Genomic DNA, 19,867 nt, shown 5'->3' with positions numbered 1-19,867 from the left:
GTAACCCACTAACCCCCTCCTCTTGTGCTATGACTGCAGAGGTGTTAATGGGCAACTCTACCTTGAATGATCCCTTAGAAAAGTGGTTTTAAAAATTTTTCTGGTGACCCAGTTGAAGAAAATTATTGATGCCTGTGACCCCACGGAGCTGGGGATGAGGGGTTTGGGATGTGGGAGGGGCTCAGGGCTGTGGGTTGGGGCCAGGAATGAGAGTTCAGGGCGTGGGAGGGGGCTCTGGGCTTGGGCAGGGGGTTGGGGTGCAAGAGGGGGGGGTCAGGGCTCTGGGCTGGGGGTGCAGGCTCTGGGGTGGGGTTGGGGATGAGGGGTTTGGGATGCAGGAAGGGCTCTGGTTTTGGGGGGGACTATGGGCTGGGGCGGGGGGTTGGGGCATGAGCTTTCCTCTGGCGGCTTCTGATCAGCGGTGCAGCAGGGGTGCTAAGGCAGGCTTCCTGCCTGTCCTGGGACCATGTTACACCCCGGAAGCAGCCAGCAGCAGGTCCAGCTCCTAGGTGGAGGCGTGCAGGCACCGCCTCCCCCAGCTCCCATTGGCCGGGAATTGGCCAATGGGAGTGCAGAGCTGGTGCTCAGGGCAGGGGCAGTGCACAGAGCCCCGTGGCCAACCTGCCTAGGAGCTGGACCTGCTGCAGGCTTCTTCCGTGGTGCAGTGCGGTGTCAGAATAGGTAGGGACTAGCCTGCCTTAGCCGGGCAGCACCGCTGACGGGACTTTTAATGGCCAGGTAGGCGGTGCTGACTAGAGCCGCTGCAACCCAGTGAGTTACGTTCCGCAGCTCGGTACTGTGATGTGACCCGCAGTTTGCAAACCACTGCCTTAGAATATGTGGTAACTACTTATGCTAAACAATCTGTTCCACCTTGTATTTAGCTGTGACCTGTGGGGTACTTTCCAAGAGCTGAAGAAGAGCTCTGTGTGGTTTGAAAGCTTGTCTCTCTCATCAACAGAAGTTGCTCCAGCAAAAGATATTACCTCACCCACCTTGTGTCTCTAAAAAAAAATCCAGGGTAGTTACTGCACAGTAGATAGATTAGAAAATGTTCAATCTGGCTCATGGCTCTAGAGGTCCCTTCCACCTCTACATTTCTTTGATCCTATGTTTCTGTTTCCAGTAGAGTTAACCTTGCCGGCAGAAAAGTTCAAATGAAATCTTAAACCAAACCATTTGCATGTGCCAAGCAGTATCCTATGTCGGAGGGCAGTAAAACAGATCCGACAGTGTCTAGCACTAAAGTAATCATCCAGGAGATCCCACCTTCTGCCACCAGAGAGAATGAAATCCTAGCTTCACTTTGTGTGGGCCCGACTCCAATCTTCTGACCTGTGGGCCAATGACACACACACCCACCCCCTTTCTCAGAGGTGGCTTAAATGAGCTACTGTGCGGGAACTGAGGACTGAAAATTGTTAGTGATTTGCTGTGTCTGCTGCAGCACATGCAGCTCACTAACCAGCTATAGTATGTATCTGCCTATGTATGTGTGGAGCCAAGCTATCCAGGTATCCCCTCACCAACTTCTGTCCATTCCGGTATGTAGGCTTGACCAGGAAGGAGAACACTGACATTAACTAAATAATTAAGTGGCAGGGACTAGGTGAAGGCAGATATTTTTGGGAGGGAGGGGAAAATTTTTTTTGATCAGAGGACTTAGAAATACCCGGTGCAATTAATTGCATCTTAAAAACAAAAATCTTATGCAAAAAATGTGACTGGGGAGTGACACACACACTCGCTCACACACTCTCACTCTCTCCAGTGTCATCTTTTATAAAAATTGAGTGCTGTCAATTGCTCAGCCTCCTTGGCTTGCAGGAGGACTGAAATTTGGGAGTTGTTACAGTTGCACATAACAGAAGGCTCCCCCCCCACCACCACCACCTGTATAGGCAAGAAATCCTTGCATTATATAGGGTGGATGATGCTTAGAGGATGAATCCGGTTTATTTAGTGAAGGAGGCTGTTGGCTGTTATCTGTAGGACCCTTTCTTGATTTGTTGCAGAAGTTGGAAGGTGCGTAGTTCACAAGACAGATTGCAGGAGGAGAATGGATAGTCTTGTAGCTATGACAGGTGAATGCCACAGAGAAAAACTGAATTCCATCTCTTCCTCTGTTACAGAATTTGAATGTGATGCTAGTTAAGCCACGTAGTGACCAACTATGGAAAATATTGGTATAACTGTGGTTGCCTCACTACTTGGGTGCCCAACTCAATAAACCTGGGGCCTGATTTTCGGAAGTTGAACACTCCACTGCAACTGAAATCCATGGGAACTGTAGATGCTCTCACCCTGGGCAGTCAGGCAGCAGGGTCCGCAGGAGTAAGCCAAAGCTGGTATAAGTTGTCATACCCTCATGTAAATCAGTGGATCTGTGACAACTTGGATCAGCTGAGGATCTGCCCCAGGGAACTCAGGAGACCCTGAGTTTGAATCTTTCCTCTGTCAATGGCCTGTTCTGTGGCCTTGAGCAAGTGACTTGGAGATCGTCCTTACCCACCTCCTGCCAGAGTGTTGTGGATTAATTAGTGTCAGTAGGCTTTGTAAAGTACTACAGTACTCTGAAAAATAGGGCCCTAGGTGTCTCAGCTTAAGTGCTCAGTCACTGAGGCACCCAACTTAGGCCTTGTCTAAACATAAGCTGTACCAATTGAACTAAATCTGTTTAGAAACTGATGTTCCTCTTGTGTGGAAATGCTTAAATTGGTTTAACTTTGTTAAATTGGTGCATCTGTGTGGAGAAAAGGCCTTAGTGGAGTTTTTCAAATTTTGGCCTGAATCTGCCTGTGCCAGTGTCCTGTCTGTAGGACCCCGACCCCTACTCCTCACATGGGTGTCGAGAAGTTACATCCGTTATTTGAGTTTCTCAGATCCTTCAGTGATGAGTAACAACACAGAAATGCCCAAGACACAATGGATGACAATCCCATATTCTGTGCAGAGCTCGTAGAGGGTTCAGTAAACAAAGCTGTGGCCACACATTACATGTCAAAGATCAAAACAAATAACTGAGCAGATTCATTTCCTTAGCCCTGTCCATCCTGTGCACGGAGTGAGGGAGGGGTTCTGTAAAAATGTGTAATTAGGCTGTACCATAATGCGTACACACAAGGGCTGTGGTTGTACAGGGAGCCTTAATTGTGGCACTTCCTAATTCCTGAGTGATTTACTTTACAACCTGAAAAAACAATTTTTAATGTTGCTTTCTTGTATGTGATTAAAAAGCCACTGTTGTGCACTTCCCACTTTCTCCAATAATATCTTCTAGTCTCTTCCCAATTACCCAAGACTGGAAGGTCAAAGGGCCACAGAATCCCAGTTCAAAGTGACTAAATGCTTTCACATCCCTGTCCTGGAGCACTGTCTTCCTAGTTCTGCATCTTTGCCTAGCAACATGCATTTCCGAGAAACAGCTCCATCTAGGGGCAGCCCAGATGTGCTGCTTGAGGACACTCCACATCTGTGCAGCTTCTGCGGTCTGCAGTCCTTCCCTGGACAACTGCTCTGGGGGAAGCCATGGAGAATGGGGAGCCTGAAGCACCTCTCTTCTGTATGATCAATGGGTAGGAGGAGACAGGGAAGAGAAGTAATAAGATGTGAGTTCCCTGCTTTCAGGGGTGAGCTGTTTGGGTATTTTGGAAGGATCTGTGTGGTGGGGAGTGGCGGGGGTGGGGGAAATTAATGTGCTCTCCTCTAACATAGGCTGGACAGTTACTGTCCCCACATGCTGCCCTGGGAGAGAAAGTGTGGCTTGCAGAGTATGTGTTGTGAGGCGTCTGAGCAGCAAGTCCCAAGGTGTGTGAACAAACCTGCTCATCCTGTAGAGGAATTGGCGAGCAAAGCAACCTGTGGCACTGGAGACTGACAGGCCCACACTGGTGTGACTAAGCGTTCTGAGTGGGGCTAGTAACATAGCCGAGAGACATGGTTTCCAAAGCTATGACTTTGACACAATATGCCCTTCTAACTTTGGGGTTCTGGTGGACCCAGCAGAGACAACGTTCCAGTGTGGGACCTTTCATGGAGAGCAAACCCTAGATCACAGCTGGAGGAGAGATGTTCCTCAGATACCCTAATCCCAAGTGATGGTCAGTAATACCTCACTTCACCCAGTGCATTTCCCAGAGCATCTATGTTACCTGCTGCGCTTATTGAGAGAGGTGCTGCCTTCTGGATTTGCCTCTGCTTCCAAGTAGTCTGAAGCTGCAGTCCCCTGTAAAGTGCATTGGTTGCGTTAACCAGCACTAGGCTTCTCCCTGGCTCCGAGGCATACGCTGCTATGCCCTGTCTTGGGCAAAGAGGTTTGTTTCTTTAACAGAAGTTTTCAAAGAGAAAACAGTCTTACCTGCATCCTTTGCCCCAGGACCCACCATAACTAGCTCCCCTCTGGTGTGGCTTTCCCTTCCCAGGGCTCAGCCTGTCTGAGGCCTGCTACCAGCCCTCTTTAAGTAGCTGGATAGGGCTCACCTGCTCTGGTCCAGGGGAGCTGGGATTAGTTTGTCCACAGGACCAGCTACCCTTTGCCTGTCTCTGGTGGGGTCAATGGTCTGAGCATATGTAGAAAGGTCTGCGTTGATGGATGGTGCTCCCTCTGGTATGTACATGAGCTCCTGCACCTCAGAGCATGGTCTGGAAAATTGTCGTGTTTTGCCCTGCAGGGATAGGGTGGCCAGGTGTCTGGTTTTGAGCCAGACTTTCTGGTTGAAAAGGGGACCTGACAGGGTCCGGTCAGATCTACTGACCGGACACCCAAAGTCCAGTTACTGTGGACAGGGGAGGCAGGGAGGTGCCAGGTCATCACCTGTGCCAGCCCCTACTCAGCTGGGCCACCTTCTATCTGCATCCGGTGGCTGCAGCTCCCAGTCCCAACTCCACAGGCAAGTCCCTTCTGACCCGGGGGGGGGGGGGGGGGGGAGAGAAGAGAAAAAGCAGCGAGCAACCAGAGCAGGGGGGAGAGGAGCGAACAGCGGTGGGGCCTTGGGGGAAGAGGTGGTGGCATGGGGGAGGTTCCAGCACTCTTGCTAGTGTGTGCCCAGTTTTAAAATATTACAAAATTGGCAATTCTGTGTGTGGATCTGTCATGCTAATCCATGAGATTAGTACCAATGACATCAGCAAAGCCAGGGAACTGGACTCTACACAGAGTGCTGTCAAATGCTCAAAGAGAACAACAGAAAACATTTCCTCCCACCTACTTTCGGGACCTTTGGGGCTGCTTGGAAGGTACAAAATTTCCAGTCACAAACTTATTTTCAAGTTGTGACCTTTTAACCGTAGGTAGTGAGAGTGTCTTGTGCAGATGCTAACCACTTGTGTGCAAGGGAATGTCACCTCTTCGTTTGCCACATTGTAAAAAATCTCTATGCAACCATTTGCAAAAGCAAGTGACCTGCAAGTTGAAGGGTTCTGTTCCCGGTTTTGCTCATGTTGAAATGGGGGCTCTGCCTCCGCAAATGGAAACACTGGCAGACTTGCCAGGTGCAGTTTTCGGAGGCTGTCTTGTGTTACTTTGCTAGCACTAGACTTTGAGTGCCTCTTTCTGTGCAATGACGGACATAAGGGCTCTCGGACATAATTTCAGAAGCTCAGTGGGAGGATTGATGGTTTTGAACCTTATTTTTGTTCCCAATTGCACTGTTCCCTCATCATAGCATCTTCCTAAAATGAAGGGGGAAGCTTTTTTTGGCTGTTGTGTCCCGATCCGAAGTATGCAAGATTGAGTTGAGTTGATCAGTTAACACGTACCTACACTGAGAGAAGATTCCTAATAGTAAAGGGCTCCTTAGTCTGTCAGACAAAGGCAGAATAGGATCCAGTGGCTGGAAGATGATGCTAGATGGATTCAGACTGGAAAAAAAATCACACATTAATTGCAGCAATTTACTTAGGACTTTGGAAAAATCTCTGTCAATAACTCAGGATTAGGGGTCTGCCTGAAAGATGTACTGTAGCTCAGTGGCTCTCAACCTTTCCAGATTATGGACCCCTTTCAGGAGTGTGGTTTGTCTTGCATAACCCCAAGTTTCACGTCACTTAAAAACTACTTGCTTACAAAATCAGTGTGGCTGTGACACTTAGACCTAAAAATACATCACTGAAAACTTGCTTCCTTTCTAATTTTTACCATATACACCTCTACCCCGATATAACGCGACTCGATATAACACTAATTCGGATATAACGCGGTAAAGCAGCGCTCCGGGGGGCTGCACACTCCAGCGGATCAAAGCTAGTTCGATATAACGCGGTTTCACCTATAATGTGGTCAGGGGTGTCGTTTTTTTTTTTTTTTTTTGTGCTCACGAGGACAGCGTTCTATCGAGGTAGAGGTGTAATTATAAAATTGGAATGTAAATATTGTACTTGCATTTCAGTACATAGAGCAGTATAAACAAGTCGTATGAAATTTTAGTTTGTACTGACTTAGCTGGTGCTTTTTATGCAGCCTATTGTAAAACTAGGCAAACCTCTAAATGAGTTGATGTATGCCCCAGAAGACCTCAGCGTACCCCAGGGTTACGTGTACTCTTGGCTGAGAACCACTGCTCTAGCTCAGCCAGAAGTCATTAGGCTCAATGCAGGACTCACTGGGTGAGGTTCTTATGTGGGAGGTCAGACTGGATGATGTTAGTCCTTCTGGGGGAGGGATAGCTCAGTGGTTTGCGCATTGGCCTGCTAAACCCAGAGTTGAGAGTTCAATCCTTGAGGGGGGCCACTTAGGGATCTGGAGCAAAAATCAGTACTGTGAAGGCAAGGGGCTGGACTCAATGACCTTTCAAGGTCCCTTCCAGCTCTATGAAATAAAACATATGGAGATATACCTAACTTTTATTTTTTTCTGCCTTTAACAAAAACAATCAATCAATCTCTGGATTAGTGCCTTCTTGCTCATTTACATGTCTCCATTCATTTGTGTAGCCATTTGCAACATGACTATAGCAGCTGACTGCTCCTGTACTATGTTCTGCTGAATATCCTTTGGAAACAAGAAAAGTAGGAGCAACGAGAGGCCAACTGAGTTTGCTTTATCATGTGAACTAATTTTGTCTCCTATATTCCTCCTGGATAATAGCTGGTAAAAGAATCCTTTGTATCTGATACCCTTCAAGTAGGACAAAGCTTCTTCTTCTCTTGGTTTCTTTCTAGATGGATGATGATGTCATTACATAAAATGGCTCTATATGGGCAGCCTTCTCATCCCTGTCAAAGTGTGACAGATTTCTGTTACCAATCTGCCTGAGGCGTCAGGTGATCAGGCTGAGGCGGCAGGATCATTAGGGGAGGAGATGAAGGAGCACACCAAGGGTCTAAGTTTTAAAGCTTTATTAATAAAATAACAGCAGTGAGTGCTGGGGGTTCCCCACATCCCTCAGAGGAAGGAAGAAAGTGTTAATGCCCCAAGCCTTAACCCACTTTCATACTCTCACACGCACTACCTGGGGCTGGCTAAACCTGGGTGTAATGTACAAAGAAGGCAGGCGGGGGGGAGAGAGGTGGATGGGAGTTCTGTCCTGTGCACAGGTCATCCAGGGTCCCCTGTTGATCTCCAATTTGCTTCAGCTCTCAGGAGGGTTTTAAGTTTCAGGGGCGTTTTGTTCAGGGACCTCTGTCCCCCTTGCTCTTTGTACCAGTCCAAACTGGCTTTCTGCGGCATCCTCAGCTTTCCCAAAACGCACCGGCTTCAGGGATGCAAGACTGTTTTTCCCCTCGCTGGTCTTCGCCATCTCACTCATTTTCGCAGCTCCTACAGTTCTGTTCAGCTGAATCCTCATTTCTCACAGCTGGTCGGGGTTGGAATCCAGGCCCCTGTCTTTCTTGGCAGACAGCAGAGAGTCGGTTGTGTGTTGTGGCGTCTTATCTTCAGACCTAGCTGAAGTGTTGCGTTAGCCCATTCTCTGCTCTTTCCCTCCCTCTTCGGCCTCTCGCAACCTGCAAAGAAATCTTTCACTCCACACGCACACCTTTAACCCTTTCCAGAATACTTTGCAATGCCTGCAACAGCATTAGCATCAGACAATGCTGATCTGCCTCCCCAACAGACCCCCCCCGAGGGAGGGGGTCCTTGGGGTGTGACAAAAGATGAGAGGGAAACCTACAGCTGGGAGAGCCCCAAGTGAAGGTGGGTTATATCTGTTCTGCGTGACACCGCCTCCAGAGTCCCCATTGGAGCAATGTGCCTAGCCAGGTGGCCACAGAACCTCTGTCAATGGCAGTTGGCAGTTCAGGGGTGCATTGCATAACTTTCTTGAGCCCAGCATATCATAAAGGGAATAAACCCCCCTGCTCCCACCCCATAGCTGTTCTTCAGTTCCTCTTTGTTAGAGTGGTTACAGAGCCAGCCTCTCCCTTTCTCCGTTTTACATATAGTTCATGAACAGGTAGACATTGTTGTGATGGGTTCCCCCCAGGGTGCCACCTGGAACTGAATTACCACTGAGCCTGCCTGACCCACCAGCCTGAGCTCCCTTTACGCTGTACTGCTGTGACAGGCCCTCAACCCCTCTCCAGCACACATACAGGTAGGGATACACACAGCTACATACAGATGCTGAGATCAGCTCTGCATGAGCAAGCTTCAACTAAGGACCTGCCCAGCTACTCAAGTGCCCCCCTCCCCCCCCCCCGGAGTGTAAACCCAAAATTATACCGTTTTGCCCTGCACAGAGATCTGTACAGCATAAGCTCATGAAATTCATCCCCTCCCTCAATGTGGAGAGGAAATATAACTTGGGGCAGAAAGCGGTTGTATAACTCCTACACACTGGTTTATGATAAACTTAAAAACAAATTTGTTAACTACAAAAGATGGATTTTAAGTGATTATAAGGGATGGCAAACAGATCATAGCAGATTACCTAGCAAATAAACAGAAGTGCAATCTAAGTTTAATATACTAAAGAAAGTGGACATGAGTAGCAAATTCTCACCCCTTAATGATGATTTAAGCTGGTTGCAGAGCGGGGCAAGCTGCACTTGCTTGCAGCTTAAAACCCCAGGTATACATTCCTTTTACAGACTAGAAATTCCTCTAACCTGTATTCCGCTTAGTGGGCATTCCCCAGGTGTAAGCATATTTGTAATACAGATACAGTCAATATTCCTAACTTCAGATACAAAAATGATCCATGCATACAAATAGGATAATCATATTCAGTAAATCATAACCTTTTCAATGATCTCACATGACCTATCTTGTATAAATACACCATACTTATGCCATAATCATATCATAATATCTCTCTGAAGAATATGGGATGCAGTGTCACAGTTGTGTCTACACCACAGGTGGGCAAACTACGGCCCATGGGACCATCTTGCCCTGCCCTTGAGCTCCCAGCTGGGGAGGCTCGCCCCCGGCCCCTCCCCTGCTGTCCCCCCTCCCCCGCAGCCTCAGCTTGCCGTGCCGCCAGTGCTCTGGGGGGCGGAGCTGTGAGCTGCTGCCGGGCAGTACAGCGGCAGGGCTGGCTCTGGCCAGGCGGCATGGCTGCCAGTCCTGGTGCTCTGAGCAGCATGGTAAGGGGGCAGGGAGTGGGGGGGGGGGTTGGGTAAGGGGCAGTCAGGGAGCAGGGGGTGGTTGGATAGGCGTGGGAGGCCCGGGGGGCCTGTCAGGGGGTGGGAGTGTGGATAGGGGTTGGGGTAATCAGGGGACAGGGAGCAGGGAGGGTTGGATGGGTCGGGAGTTCTGAGGGGGGCAGTCAGTGGGCGGGAAGTGGGAGGGGGCAGATAGGGGGCGGGGACCAGGCTCTTTGGGGAGGCACAGCCTTCCCTACCCGGCCCTCCATACAGTTTCAGAAGCCCGATGTGGCCCTCAGACCAAAAAGTTTGCCCACCCCTGGTCTACACTGTACACTTTAGGTTGGGCTTAGACTGCTGCATTGGATTATATTTCTTTTTTGTATTGCCTCATGCTTTGCCCAAAAGAGTTTGGAAAATGGGTTTGCTCAAGCTAGGGACCTTGACTTGAATGCTTGTGTTCCCAAATATGCCTAAGATGTACCTGGCAATTGTTCTATCTACCATGTACCTGCAAAAGGGTCCACAGTGTTCATCCCTTAGTAAAACCATTTTTAAAGAGTGTCTCAAATTGCCCTTCTGGGACTGTAACCTGTCATTGAACAAACCCAAGGCAGCCCTCTTGAGACCCCGGGATCTTGCAATCTCTGCCATTTCTCACTGAAGGTCTCATTTTTAGAGCTATTACTTGGCCAGGAGGGTCTGAGTTGCATGCACTTAGAGCCAACCAATTTATGCTGTGTTCCCCACACAGCAGGTTGGCCATGCTTCACCGTTGACTTATGACAAAACTGCATCCTATTTTTGTTGACCAAGCTGTGATGGAGACTGTCTCTTCTCTAAAGCCACACAGGGGAAGGGAGGCTACATGCTCTGGATGGTAGTGGTGGAACTGACTGCATGTGGTCTTTAAAGAAAACTCTGAACGTCACGCCATTTCAGTTTAAAATCTATTTCTGTGGATAAGAGACTGTGTTTAGTTACGCTATGAGCTAGCAGGCGTCCTGTATCTGAATGTCTCCAGGATCACTTGCCTAAAGTGGTGGTGTGTGTTTTTTTGCAGCATTCCCCAATCTGCAGGCCATAGGACTGCTACCTGGAGTTCCGTTCACACCTTCGCAAATCACTGTTCTCTGGATATTTCAGCAAGAGCAGATGCTGGTTTTGAGGAGGCGGGGTTTCAATTGCTGTTCAGCTCATAGGTTTCTTCTGCTTGCCTGCTAAGGGAAGTCCCAGTGGCCAGGCACCTATGGCGAAGCTCTGTGGAAGCAATGGAGGGGAGGGGAAGAAAGGCTCACTTACCAACAGTAGCTCTTGCTCTCCAAGTGTGGTGTGGCCTCAGAGCTGCACTGCCCCCCCCCCCCACTCCCTAGGCATCTGTCAAATATGGAGCTCAGGGAAGGTTGGACAGGTGAACAGGGCCGACTCCAGGGTTTTGGCCACCCCAAGCAGCCAAAAAAAAAAAAAGCCGTGATCATGATCTGCGGCAGCAATTCGGCGGGAGGTCCTTCGCTCTGAGCGCGAGTGAGGGTCCGTCTGCCGAATTGCCGCCGAATAGCTGACCTGCCGCCCCTCTCCGGAGTGGCTGCCCCAAGCACCTGCTTGCCTGGCTGGTGCCTGGAGCTGGCCCTGCAGGTGAAGCATTCATGCCGTTAGTCTGTGTGATGTGTTAGGCTCCAGGGAATGGCACATGCCCCAGAGCTGCCAAATACTGCTCCAAAATGGTTCTGTGGGCAGGTGCATGACTCCCTGGAGGCAAAGTGTTTAGAGAACAGGCTCTGTTCTTGGTAAGTAACTCACTTGCGCCCATCAGGTGTTAGCATTGGAGTGTGTTTTATGAAATGTTACCACAAAGGGAATGGAGAACATGGAAGTTTTTGTGAAATGTGCTTACCGTCCGCTCTCACAGTGACTTGGTTCAGAGCATTACGAGCAGGGAGCTTTTCTTCCTCCTGGAATTTCTTCAACGTGCAAATCCCGCCTCTGAGCTTGGAAGTGCACTTTGTGTCAAACTCTGCTGCAAACTCACTTGTTGCCCATCAGTAGGTGGTCAGGCCCCAGGCCTGCTCCTCGGGCCAAGCAGTAGGGTCCATGGTCTCAAGTGCCATCTAATCAGAATACCCTCTAGAGTGCAGTTTCCTGCTTTGCGCACACAGCTGTAGAGAGAGTGCGTGGGCCACTCAGGTACTGTGTGTGTGTTGTTTGTTTTTTTTTTTTTTTTTTTAATTTAATCTAGCCTTTCAGACTCACATAAAATGTTCTTACATTTCTGCTGTTAATGACCATTTCATTTCACAGGCTTGGTTACCATTTACAATGTAGCTTGCTTATCCTGGCAGGCAGCTGTGGCCTTTTAATAGAGACTCTGACCTGTGCAAGATGACTTATCATTAATCTGTCAACATAATGGTTTAATTTCTGCTTCTTTCTATGCTTTTTGGTCTAATGGTTTTGTTTGCTGTTTCTGCTTAGCTTATCAGGCAACCGATTATCTCCCTCCAGCTTTAGAAGGTAAACCTATATTCTATTAAACTTCTCTGACCAAATCCTTTCCTGGACCTGTGACTTGGCAAGACTAATCTTTAGTGCTTTGGTACTAGCTGAAGAGAGCATGGCACTTGTATAATGTGCACGCGTGAGATTCTGCATGCTTGAGTCTCTACTACTTGCTTGAAGTGCAAACAGGCTGGTGTTTATCACGCACAATTCTGGGAGATGCAAGGACTATCCATCTTCACCACTGAAAGGGTGGGGGTGGGGAAAGGGCTGTTCAGCTATTTCTTACTATTAAAGAGAGACTTTCACACAGGGATATGCTTTAAAAAATAGACATGTCACCTTGTTCAAATAAGAGCTCTTTCCCCACAAGCTGCCCTTGCAACCTAGATTCTCCTTAGCCAGACTGCAGTGAAGCATATTTGTGCCATAGATCTATTGTAAATGTAGACTGTTGTAAAGTCAAAGCTGGCACTATTGCTTCCCTGCAGAAGCGAGTAGGTGAGGATGAGCTGGTGGGGGGGGAAAAGGTCCTTCCAGAGTGATTGCTAGCCTCCAGGATTGCTGCCAAAAGGGACGAGGAAAGAGAATCCACTCCAAGAGCCACAGGAAAGGCGAAGAGATTTTTTTCAAGTCTGCTTTGTCCAGAGGTTTCCCTAGTACAGAAGTCCCTCTTTAATGTAAAAAGGCTATTGAATTGCCATCCTTTTGTACTTCCTTTTAGAATCTGCTCAATTTATGTGCTTCTGATCTGTTGCTGCAAACAACATGCAGATGTGGGAAGGTCGAAAAGCAAACAGCTCCCACTTACACTCTGCAAAATTTCAGGCGCACCCAGAAAATGAGTACATCAATATATGAAGCAGCTTGAATCCGGCAAGTTTTGCTGTGGCCAAATGATAAGGGATAGTGCAGCAATTTCAGAGATTTTAAGGAGTTGCTGGGGAAATGATCTAAAACTGGAAGCCTCTAACAAAAAGTCTCCAACATTTACCCAGTGGCTACTGTGGTTCTTGCTCCTCTGCAGAAGATCAAATGGGTCAAGGCCATGCTGCTAGCAGCACAGCTTGTCTGAGGCCCAGTCTCCAGTGCTCTGCCTCTTATTCAGCAGTCTTTGGAGTTTTACCTCTGGCTCTGGAGTTTGCACAATATGGGCCAAGTTTATCCCTGGTGCCACCCACTGACATCAGTGGTGTTACACAAGGGTTGAACTTGGCTGTATATTTCAGTGTATGCATCACTGGTTTGTGGAGGATGCTGTATAGTTGGCACTCTGTTTATTTTGCTGCTACATGGAATGCTGCACTGGTGCTTGGGAAGTTCTTTGAACTTCATCTACATGAATGTAGAAAGCATTTCCTGGGACTAGGACCAGGACTAAGACAACACTCACATAAATTCATAATAAGGCCACTAAACCCCCACCAGTGACTGTCTTCAGGCAGGATCGCCTGCTTTGCCCTGTAGCAGTGGGAGTAGCCCCATGAGCTCTTCCTTGTGCTTGTGGAATTCACAGTCCTGGATTTCCTGCAAACTGCCCTTAGCAGGAAGCAGGAGAATGGAAAGGGACGTAGGAGCATTGTGATGGATTGCTTGGTAAGCTGGGCGCAAGAAAACTGTGTACATTTTAATACGGCTCATTGTAAACGTATACCTCTAGGAACAAAAGATGTAGGCCATACTTGTAGGGTAGAGAATTCTGTCCTGGGAAGCAGTGACTCTTGAAAACGATTTGGGGCTCATGGTGGATAATCAGCTGAACATGAGCTCCGAGTGTGACACTGGCCAAAAATTTAATTTTTCAATGCATAAATGGGAATCTTGAGTAGAAGTAGAGGGTATTTTATCTCTGTATTTGGTACTCGTGCAACTGCTGCTGGAATCCTGTGTCCACAGCTGAAGAAGGATGTTGGGAAAACTGGAGCGGGTTCAGAGATGAGCTAGAAGTATGATTGATTAAATTAATTAAAGGATTAGACACTGAGCTCCTTGAGTGTATCACTATAAGGAATAATCAATTTAGTTTAACGGAGAAGGTTAAGGGGTGATTTGATTAGTCTGTAAGTACCTATATGAGGAACAGATCTTTATTAATGGGCTCTTTCAATCTAGAAGAGAAAGGTCTAACATGATCCAATGACTGGAAGTTGAAGTTAGACAAATTCAGTGTGGAAAGAAGGTATGAATTTTTAACAGAGTAATTAATCCATGGAACAATTTACTGAGGGTCATGGTGGATTCTCTATTGCTGACCATTTTTAAATCCGATTAGGTGTCCTTCTGAGAGATCTGCTCTAGGAATTACTTTGGGGAAATTCTATGGCCTGAGTGATACAGAGCTACCGGAGGACAGATTAGCTGTTCACCATGGTCCCGTCTACTCTTGGAATCTATGAATCTCCTGCTAAATCTGTAGATGATGTAGGTCCTTGCTGCCGTTGGAGCTGCGTAGGCAGCTGTCACAACTCAGAGTCCTGACAGAGGGCTCAGCTCTGAGTCCAAGCTCTGTGTATCCATTTACTCTTTAACAATGTAATGACGTGAGGGTAGCTGATGAAAGGAACTGAATTTCCAGCCCTCAGGGCTGAAGTTGGCTCACTGAACAGGTCCGCAGCAGTGCCTACCTATGACCTAGGGGAACCCCTCTAAGAGTCAGAGGAGTACAGGCTCCTGGGACCTTCCATTTGCTCCTTCTGCTGATACTGCCCATACTGAGGCCAGCGAGCACCAGTCATGGAGCTGTCAGTAACTGTTTCTATGAATCTCCACCCCCTGCCTTCCCCCCAACCCCACACACACTTCTCCTGCATGTTTATGGAAGCTGAACACATTGTTTTGTCTTAAGCCTTTCCTTATTGCAGGTGGTACTGCATGAACAGTGTTGCCAACTGTATGGTAGTACATGGTGTTTCTCCTAGAGCCCCAGCTCCTGGAGACCTGTGATGATATGAGAATCACATTTTAAAAAAAGAGTAACTTTCTATCCTTTCTGGTTGCAGGGGGAAAACCTGAAAATATGATCCCTAAAGGCCCCCCAAAGCAGAAGGCAAAGACCCAAATTTTAAAAATGCCAGGAAATTTTTTAAAGTGCTGAAGCAAATCTCATGGATTTTTGGGGGGGCTGAACTAAAAACTTTTTTGACCCTGTGAGATTAGCAATACTGGATCGATACACTGTATCCATTCAGTGCCATACGTGACTAGCACTGAAACAGCTCTAAGATGCATCTTATGAACTTCATAGAGTCTAGTAGCTCCTTGGACAGTTCAGGCTAGTGCTTCAGTCTGAACTTGCTATGCCCACACATTACAGTGCATGAGCTTATATGGTCCCTAATGCCTAGATGCTGTAGCAGGAGCTAAAGTAAAGAAGTTGTGCCAGCTTCACGGACAGTTCCCTAGCTCTGAGAGGTGTAAGCCAGGCTCAGAACCTCCTGTAGGAGGGTGGGTATGTATAAGGCCCTTAAAGGCCTTTTTACTATTAACTCAAGCCTTTGAAATAGTGGCATGTACTTGTCAAAGGGACCATGTCAATTAAAACTTGATCCCAAAATGCCTATTCTGTAAATCCTAAACCAATGAAAAAACTTGCACAGTTAAAATAGAAGTCTAATAAAGAGGTGCCTCCCTTCCTCCCCCCGCAGTGCGAGACACCCACTCAGTGCAGCACCGGCAATCTAAAAGTGCAGCTGCTTTCACTGGTTTCTCTTATTTCATTGTCTTAATAAGAAACACAACTAGTAAACATAAGGCATAAATAGTGAGACGTGAAGAGGCTTTTCAGAATTGTTTCTCTGTTAGTGCTCATAACTCTAGCAGCGCAGCAATGACTGAGCAAAGTACCAACCAGGGTAAGAGTGTCTGGGAGGGAATTTAAAATGAGAACATTAGAATCCAGTGAGAGGCAAGGAGGGACATCTGAAGGCAGGTGTTGGGTTGTCATAGAGTTTAAAGCCAGAAGGGAACACCAGATCATCTGATCCAATCTCCTGTAAATCACAAGCTGCCAGCACCTGCAGACTAAACCCAGCAACCAAAATTAGAAGAAAGCATTACAGCCCAGAGGCAACTAAACTGTTCTGTGCCCCAGCCAGAGACTAGGGGTATGGCTGCACTTTCACCCCCCATGAGCGGCAGCGGCTTTGTCGGCAGGAGAACACTCCTGCCAACAAAGCATTGTTCACACCGGGCGCTTTTCATCGGTACAACTTTGGTCATTCAGGGAGTTGGTTTTTTTAACTCCCCTGAATGACAAAAGTTTTGCCAACGAAGTGCCAGTGTAGACAAAGCCTAGAAGGGACCAAGGTGCACCAATGCCTGAGGCCCTGCAATGACAGGGAATTAAGTGAGGTATATCCAGATAATCCTGGCAAGTGACCAACACCCACGTGCTGCAGAAAAAGGTGGAGTCCCCCCGATTACTTCCAATCTGATCTGAGGGGAAAATTTGTTCCCAACCTCTCACATGACGATCTGTTAGACCCCAGCATATAAGGAAGAACCAGCCAGCCAAGCACATTATTTGACCTTGGGGTGGAGAACCCTTTACTTGGTTTCTAGTAACCTAATCTGAGCTCTTAAGAATTGCTTCTTAATTCTTTTAGGAGCACCTTCTGCACAATCATTGCTCAGCTGACTGAGGAGACCCAGCCGCAGTTTGAAACTACCCTCAAATCTCGTGCTGTATCTGAGGACTCTGATGCCAAATTCACATGCATAGTAACAGGTAATGATGCCATCAGTGAAGTGACCGATCCATTACTGCTCCTGGTTAGTAGTAGTGGGGGTCGGGGAGAAATACAGTGTTGCCAACTCGCTCAATTTTATTGGAAGATGCATTTTCATTGACTGGCTGGAAGTTGAAGCTAGACAATTCAGACTGGAAATAAGGTGTAAACTTTTAACAGTGTGAGAGTGATTAACCATTGGAACAATTTACGAAGAATTGTGGTGAATTCTCCATCCCTGGCAATCTTAAAATCAAGATTAGATCTTTTGAAAAGATCTGCTCTAGGAATTAGTGTTGGAAGTTTTCAGGCTTGTGCTAGATTAGGGGTTCTCAAACTTCATTGCACCATGACACCCTTCTGACAACAAAAATTACTACACAACCCCAGGAGCTGGGGGGGGGGACTGAAACCCAAGCCCACCTGAGACCCACTGCCAAGGTGGGGAGGCCAAAGCCCACGCTCTAAGTCAGGGTGGTAGGGAGAAACCAAAGCGCAAGGGCTTCAGCCCCAGGCAGGAGGCCTGTAACCTGAGCGCTTTGGCTTTGGCCACAGGCAGTGGGGCTTGGGCTTCTGCCCCAGTAAGTCTAAGCCAGCCCTGGCGGCCCTATTAAAATGGGGTCATGACCCACAGTTTGAGAACTGCTGTACTAGATAACAGTGGTTCCTTCTGGCCTTGAAATCTGACTCTCTCTCTACATGATATCTCTGCTAACCCTCCAGCTGCTGGAGACAAGTGATTACATGAGAACAGCTTGAAAACATGACCCAAGTGAGACCAAAAGGCAAATGTAAATAACTTTAAAAAAATCACATTTGAGGAAGGAGTGGGGATGATTTATCGGTGTTGAATTCTTGGGGTTGTTAATACTGCAGCTTGCTCACTGATCACTTACAACAAAAAGCTTGCACCAGAGCAAAGCTGGCATTGGTTACTAACTGGGAAGGCCATAATAGAACTATTTTCTTGAGTAGCCTCTCAGAGGTTTGCTATCTCAGGAATGTGCAGTTTGCAGCTGAATCTCGCTCTGTTAAAGAGCCTGCTTTGACCCTCACCCTGCTCCTCCCCGACTCTTCGGATCTGTTTAAGAGCCGGGCTGCCCGAGCGCTACCGGCTTCAGGCAGCCCCCATGCCTCCGGACCCTGCGCCGCCGGAGCCCGGGAGGGGAAGTGCCCGGCTGGGGGCGCAGGGTCCGGAGGCAAGGGGGCTGCCCGAAGCCCAAGCGCTACCGGCTTCACGGTTTGCCGGGCAGCCTCCAGACCCTGCGCCCCCCGGCTGGGCGCTTCCCCTCCCGGGCTCCAGCTGCGCTGGGGAAGCGCCGGCCGGGGACGCAGGGTCTGGGGGCTGCCCGGCAAACCGTGAAGCCGGTAGCGCTCGGGCAGCCCTTTCCGCGTGGCTGGGAGTGGGTGGGAGGGAGGAGGGGGCGGAGTTAGGGCGGGGAAGGGGCGGAGTTGGGGCAGGGATGGGGCTGGGGAAATGAGCGGGGGCGGGGCCAGGGCCCATGGAGGGTCCTCTTTTTTTTTTTTTTTATTTGCTAGATATGGTAACCCTACCTTTGGGGTACTTGCTGTTCCTTTGCGGTATTTGGTGGTGGCCTGTGTCAGTGACAGAATACTAGGCTAGATGGTCCCTGGACTGGCAGTTCCCATTAACAAATAATATTTAGTACAGATTTTTACAAAACCTAAGCAGGATTGTCCCCTCTTTTTGGGCTCGTACCTAATCAGGAAATTTGTACCAAATACCCATGCTATGGTTAAAAGGAGGTCTGCATCTGCCAGCTGCAAAGCTTTATAGCTCGCCATCCACACTGAGATGGCTAACAAGTGTTGAACAGTTGCTGCCCTTGCTGGTTATTGCTCTGTAAGGCTGCTGTTTATTGCTTCCTCTCCTGTGCCTTTGATTTGATGTATTGCTTCCTCTCCTGTATCCCTTCCTCTCTACTTCACTTAACTTGTGTGTGTGTGTGTGTGTGTGTGTGTGTGTGTGTGTGTGTGTGTGTGTGTGTGTGTGTCAGTCCTCTCTCTCTTTTTCTCTCGCTATCTCCCACCTCCCTCTTGGAACAACTTGGGCAAACTCTTAATGTCTGTTGTGTAGGAAACTGGGAATACACTTCTGGGGAATACACTTCTGAGATTGCACCAAGTCAAGGAGAAATATCAGCTCTTCAAAGCATATCTGCCTTTGGCCTAATGCTACAACCATTTCTGGAACCCTTCCCCCCATTAGAACACAAATTGCTCTTTACATTTAGGAGGCATGAGCCATTTGGCTGGTATTTGCTGAAGTTATTTCCTCTGCTGGAATACTGTGTTCATTTCTGGTGTCCACAAATCAAGAAACATTGAAAACTAAATGTAATCCCTTTTCTATTACTTTAATAGTGCAAAGAGCAAATCATGCACTTAGGGACTAACAGCAAGAATTTTTGCTATAAGCTGGGGGCCTTATCAGTTGGAAGGGACAGAGGGAGAGGAAGACCTAGATTTGTTGGTTGATCACAGGATCACTGAGCCGCCAATGTGAAACAACCATGGAAAAAACTAATACTATCCTGGGATGCAGCAGGAGATAACTCTCCAGCTCTGCCATTAGTATCTGACCTTGCATACATTATTCCGTGGCTTGGTGGTTCAGAATCTAAATCTTACTTGTACAGCAGTAGAACTCAACCTCTGGTTCTCCAGTGGCCCCTGATCTTCATAGCCCTGCGCTGGCCCTCTTCTTGAGCCTGAGTTAGATATATAGACCATCTATCAGAAATGGTCTAGACAGTATTTGGTCCTGCCATGAGGGCAGGGGACTGGACTCAATGACCTCTCGAGGTCCCTTCCAGCCGTAGAATCTGAGAGCTATTTCCAGTAGACAGGGAAGTGTTCTTGCCTTTGTACAAGGCATTGGTGAGACCTCATCTGGAATACTGTGTGCAATTCTGGTCTTTTATGTATAAGAAAGATTAACTCAAACTGGAACAAGTGCAGATAAGAGCTACTAGGATGATGAAGTGAATGGAGAACTTGCCTTAGGGAGACTTAAGCTTGGCTTGTTTAGCCTAACCAAACAAAGGCTGAGGTGAGATAGGATTGCTCTCTATAAATACATCAGAGGGACAAACGCC

The 19,867-nt window shown here is 48.0% G+C and overlaps 1 protein-coding gene across 4 annotated transcripts in view; it reads left to right on the top strand.

The window, feature by feature from the left end:
* ALPK3 (alpha kinase 3) overlaps positions 1 to 19,867 on the top strand; it is an 81,232-nt gene that overhangs the window by 13,917 nt on the left and 47,448 nt on the right. For 2 of the 4 annotated variants that reach the window (XM_054042752.1, XM_054042753.1), the window contains exon 2: positions 16,626 to 16,747. The exons of 1 other annotated variant lie outside the window; for it this stretch is intronic. In XM_054042752.1, the coding sequence (XP_053898727.1) occupies positions 16,626 to 16,747 (122 nt within the window). Of the gene's footprint in view, positions 1 to 11,997; positions 12,037 to 16,625; positions 16,748 to 19,867 lie in introns of all 4 variants that reach the window. One more of the 4 variants, XM_054042751.1, reaches the window with a different exon arrangement.

The sequence above is a fragment of the Malaclemys terrapin genome, chromosome 10 (assembly GCF_027887155.1).
Source record: "Malaclemys terrapin pileata isolate rMalTer1 chromosome 10, rMalTer1.hap1, whole genome shotgun sequence".
NCBI classification, from domain to species: Eukaryota; Metazoa; Chordata; order Testudines; family Emydidae; genus Malaclemys; species Malaclemys terrapin.
Note: the sequence above shows the minus strand (reverse complement) of the source record. Positions and strands in the feature narration are given on the sequence as shown.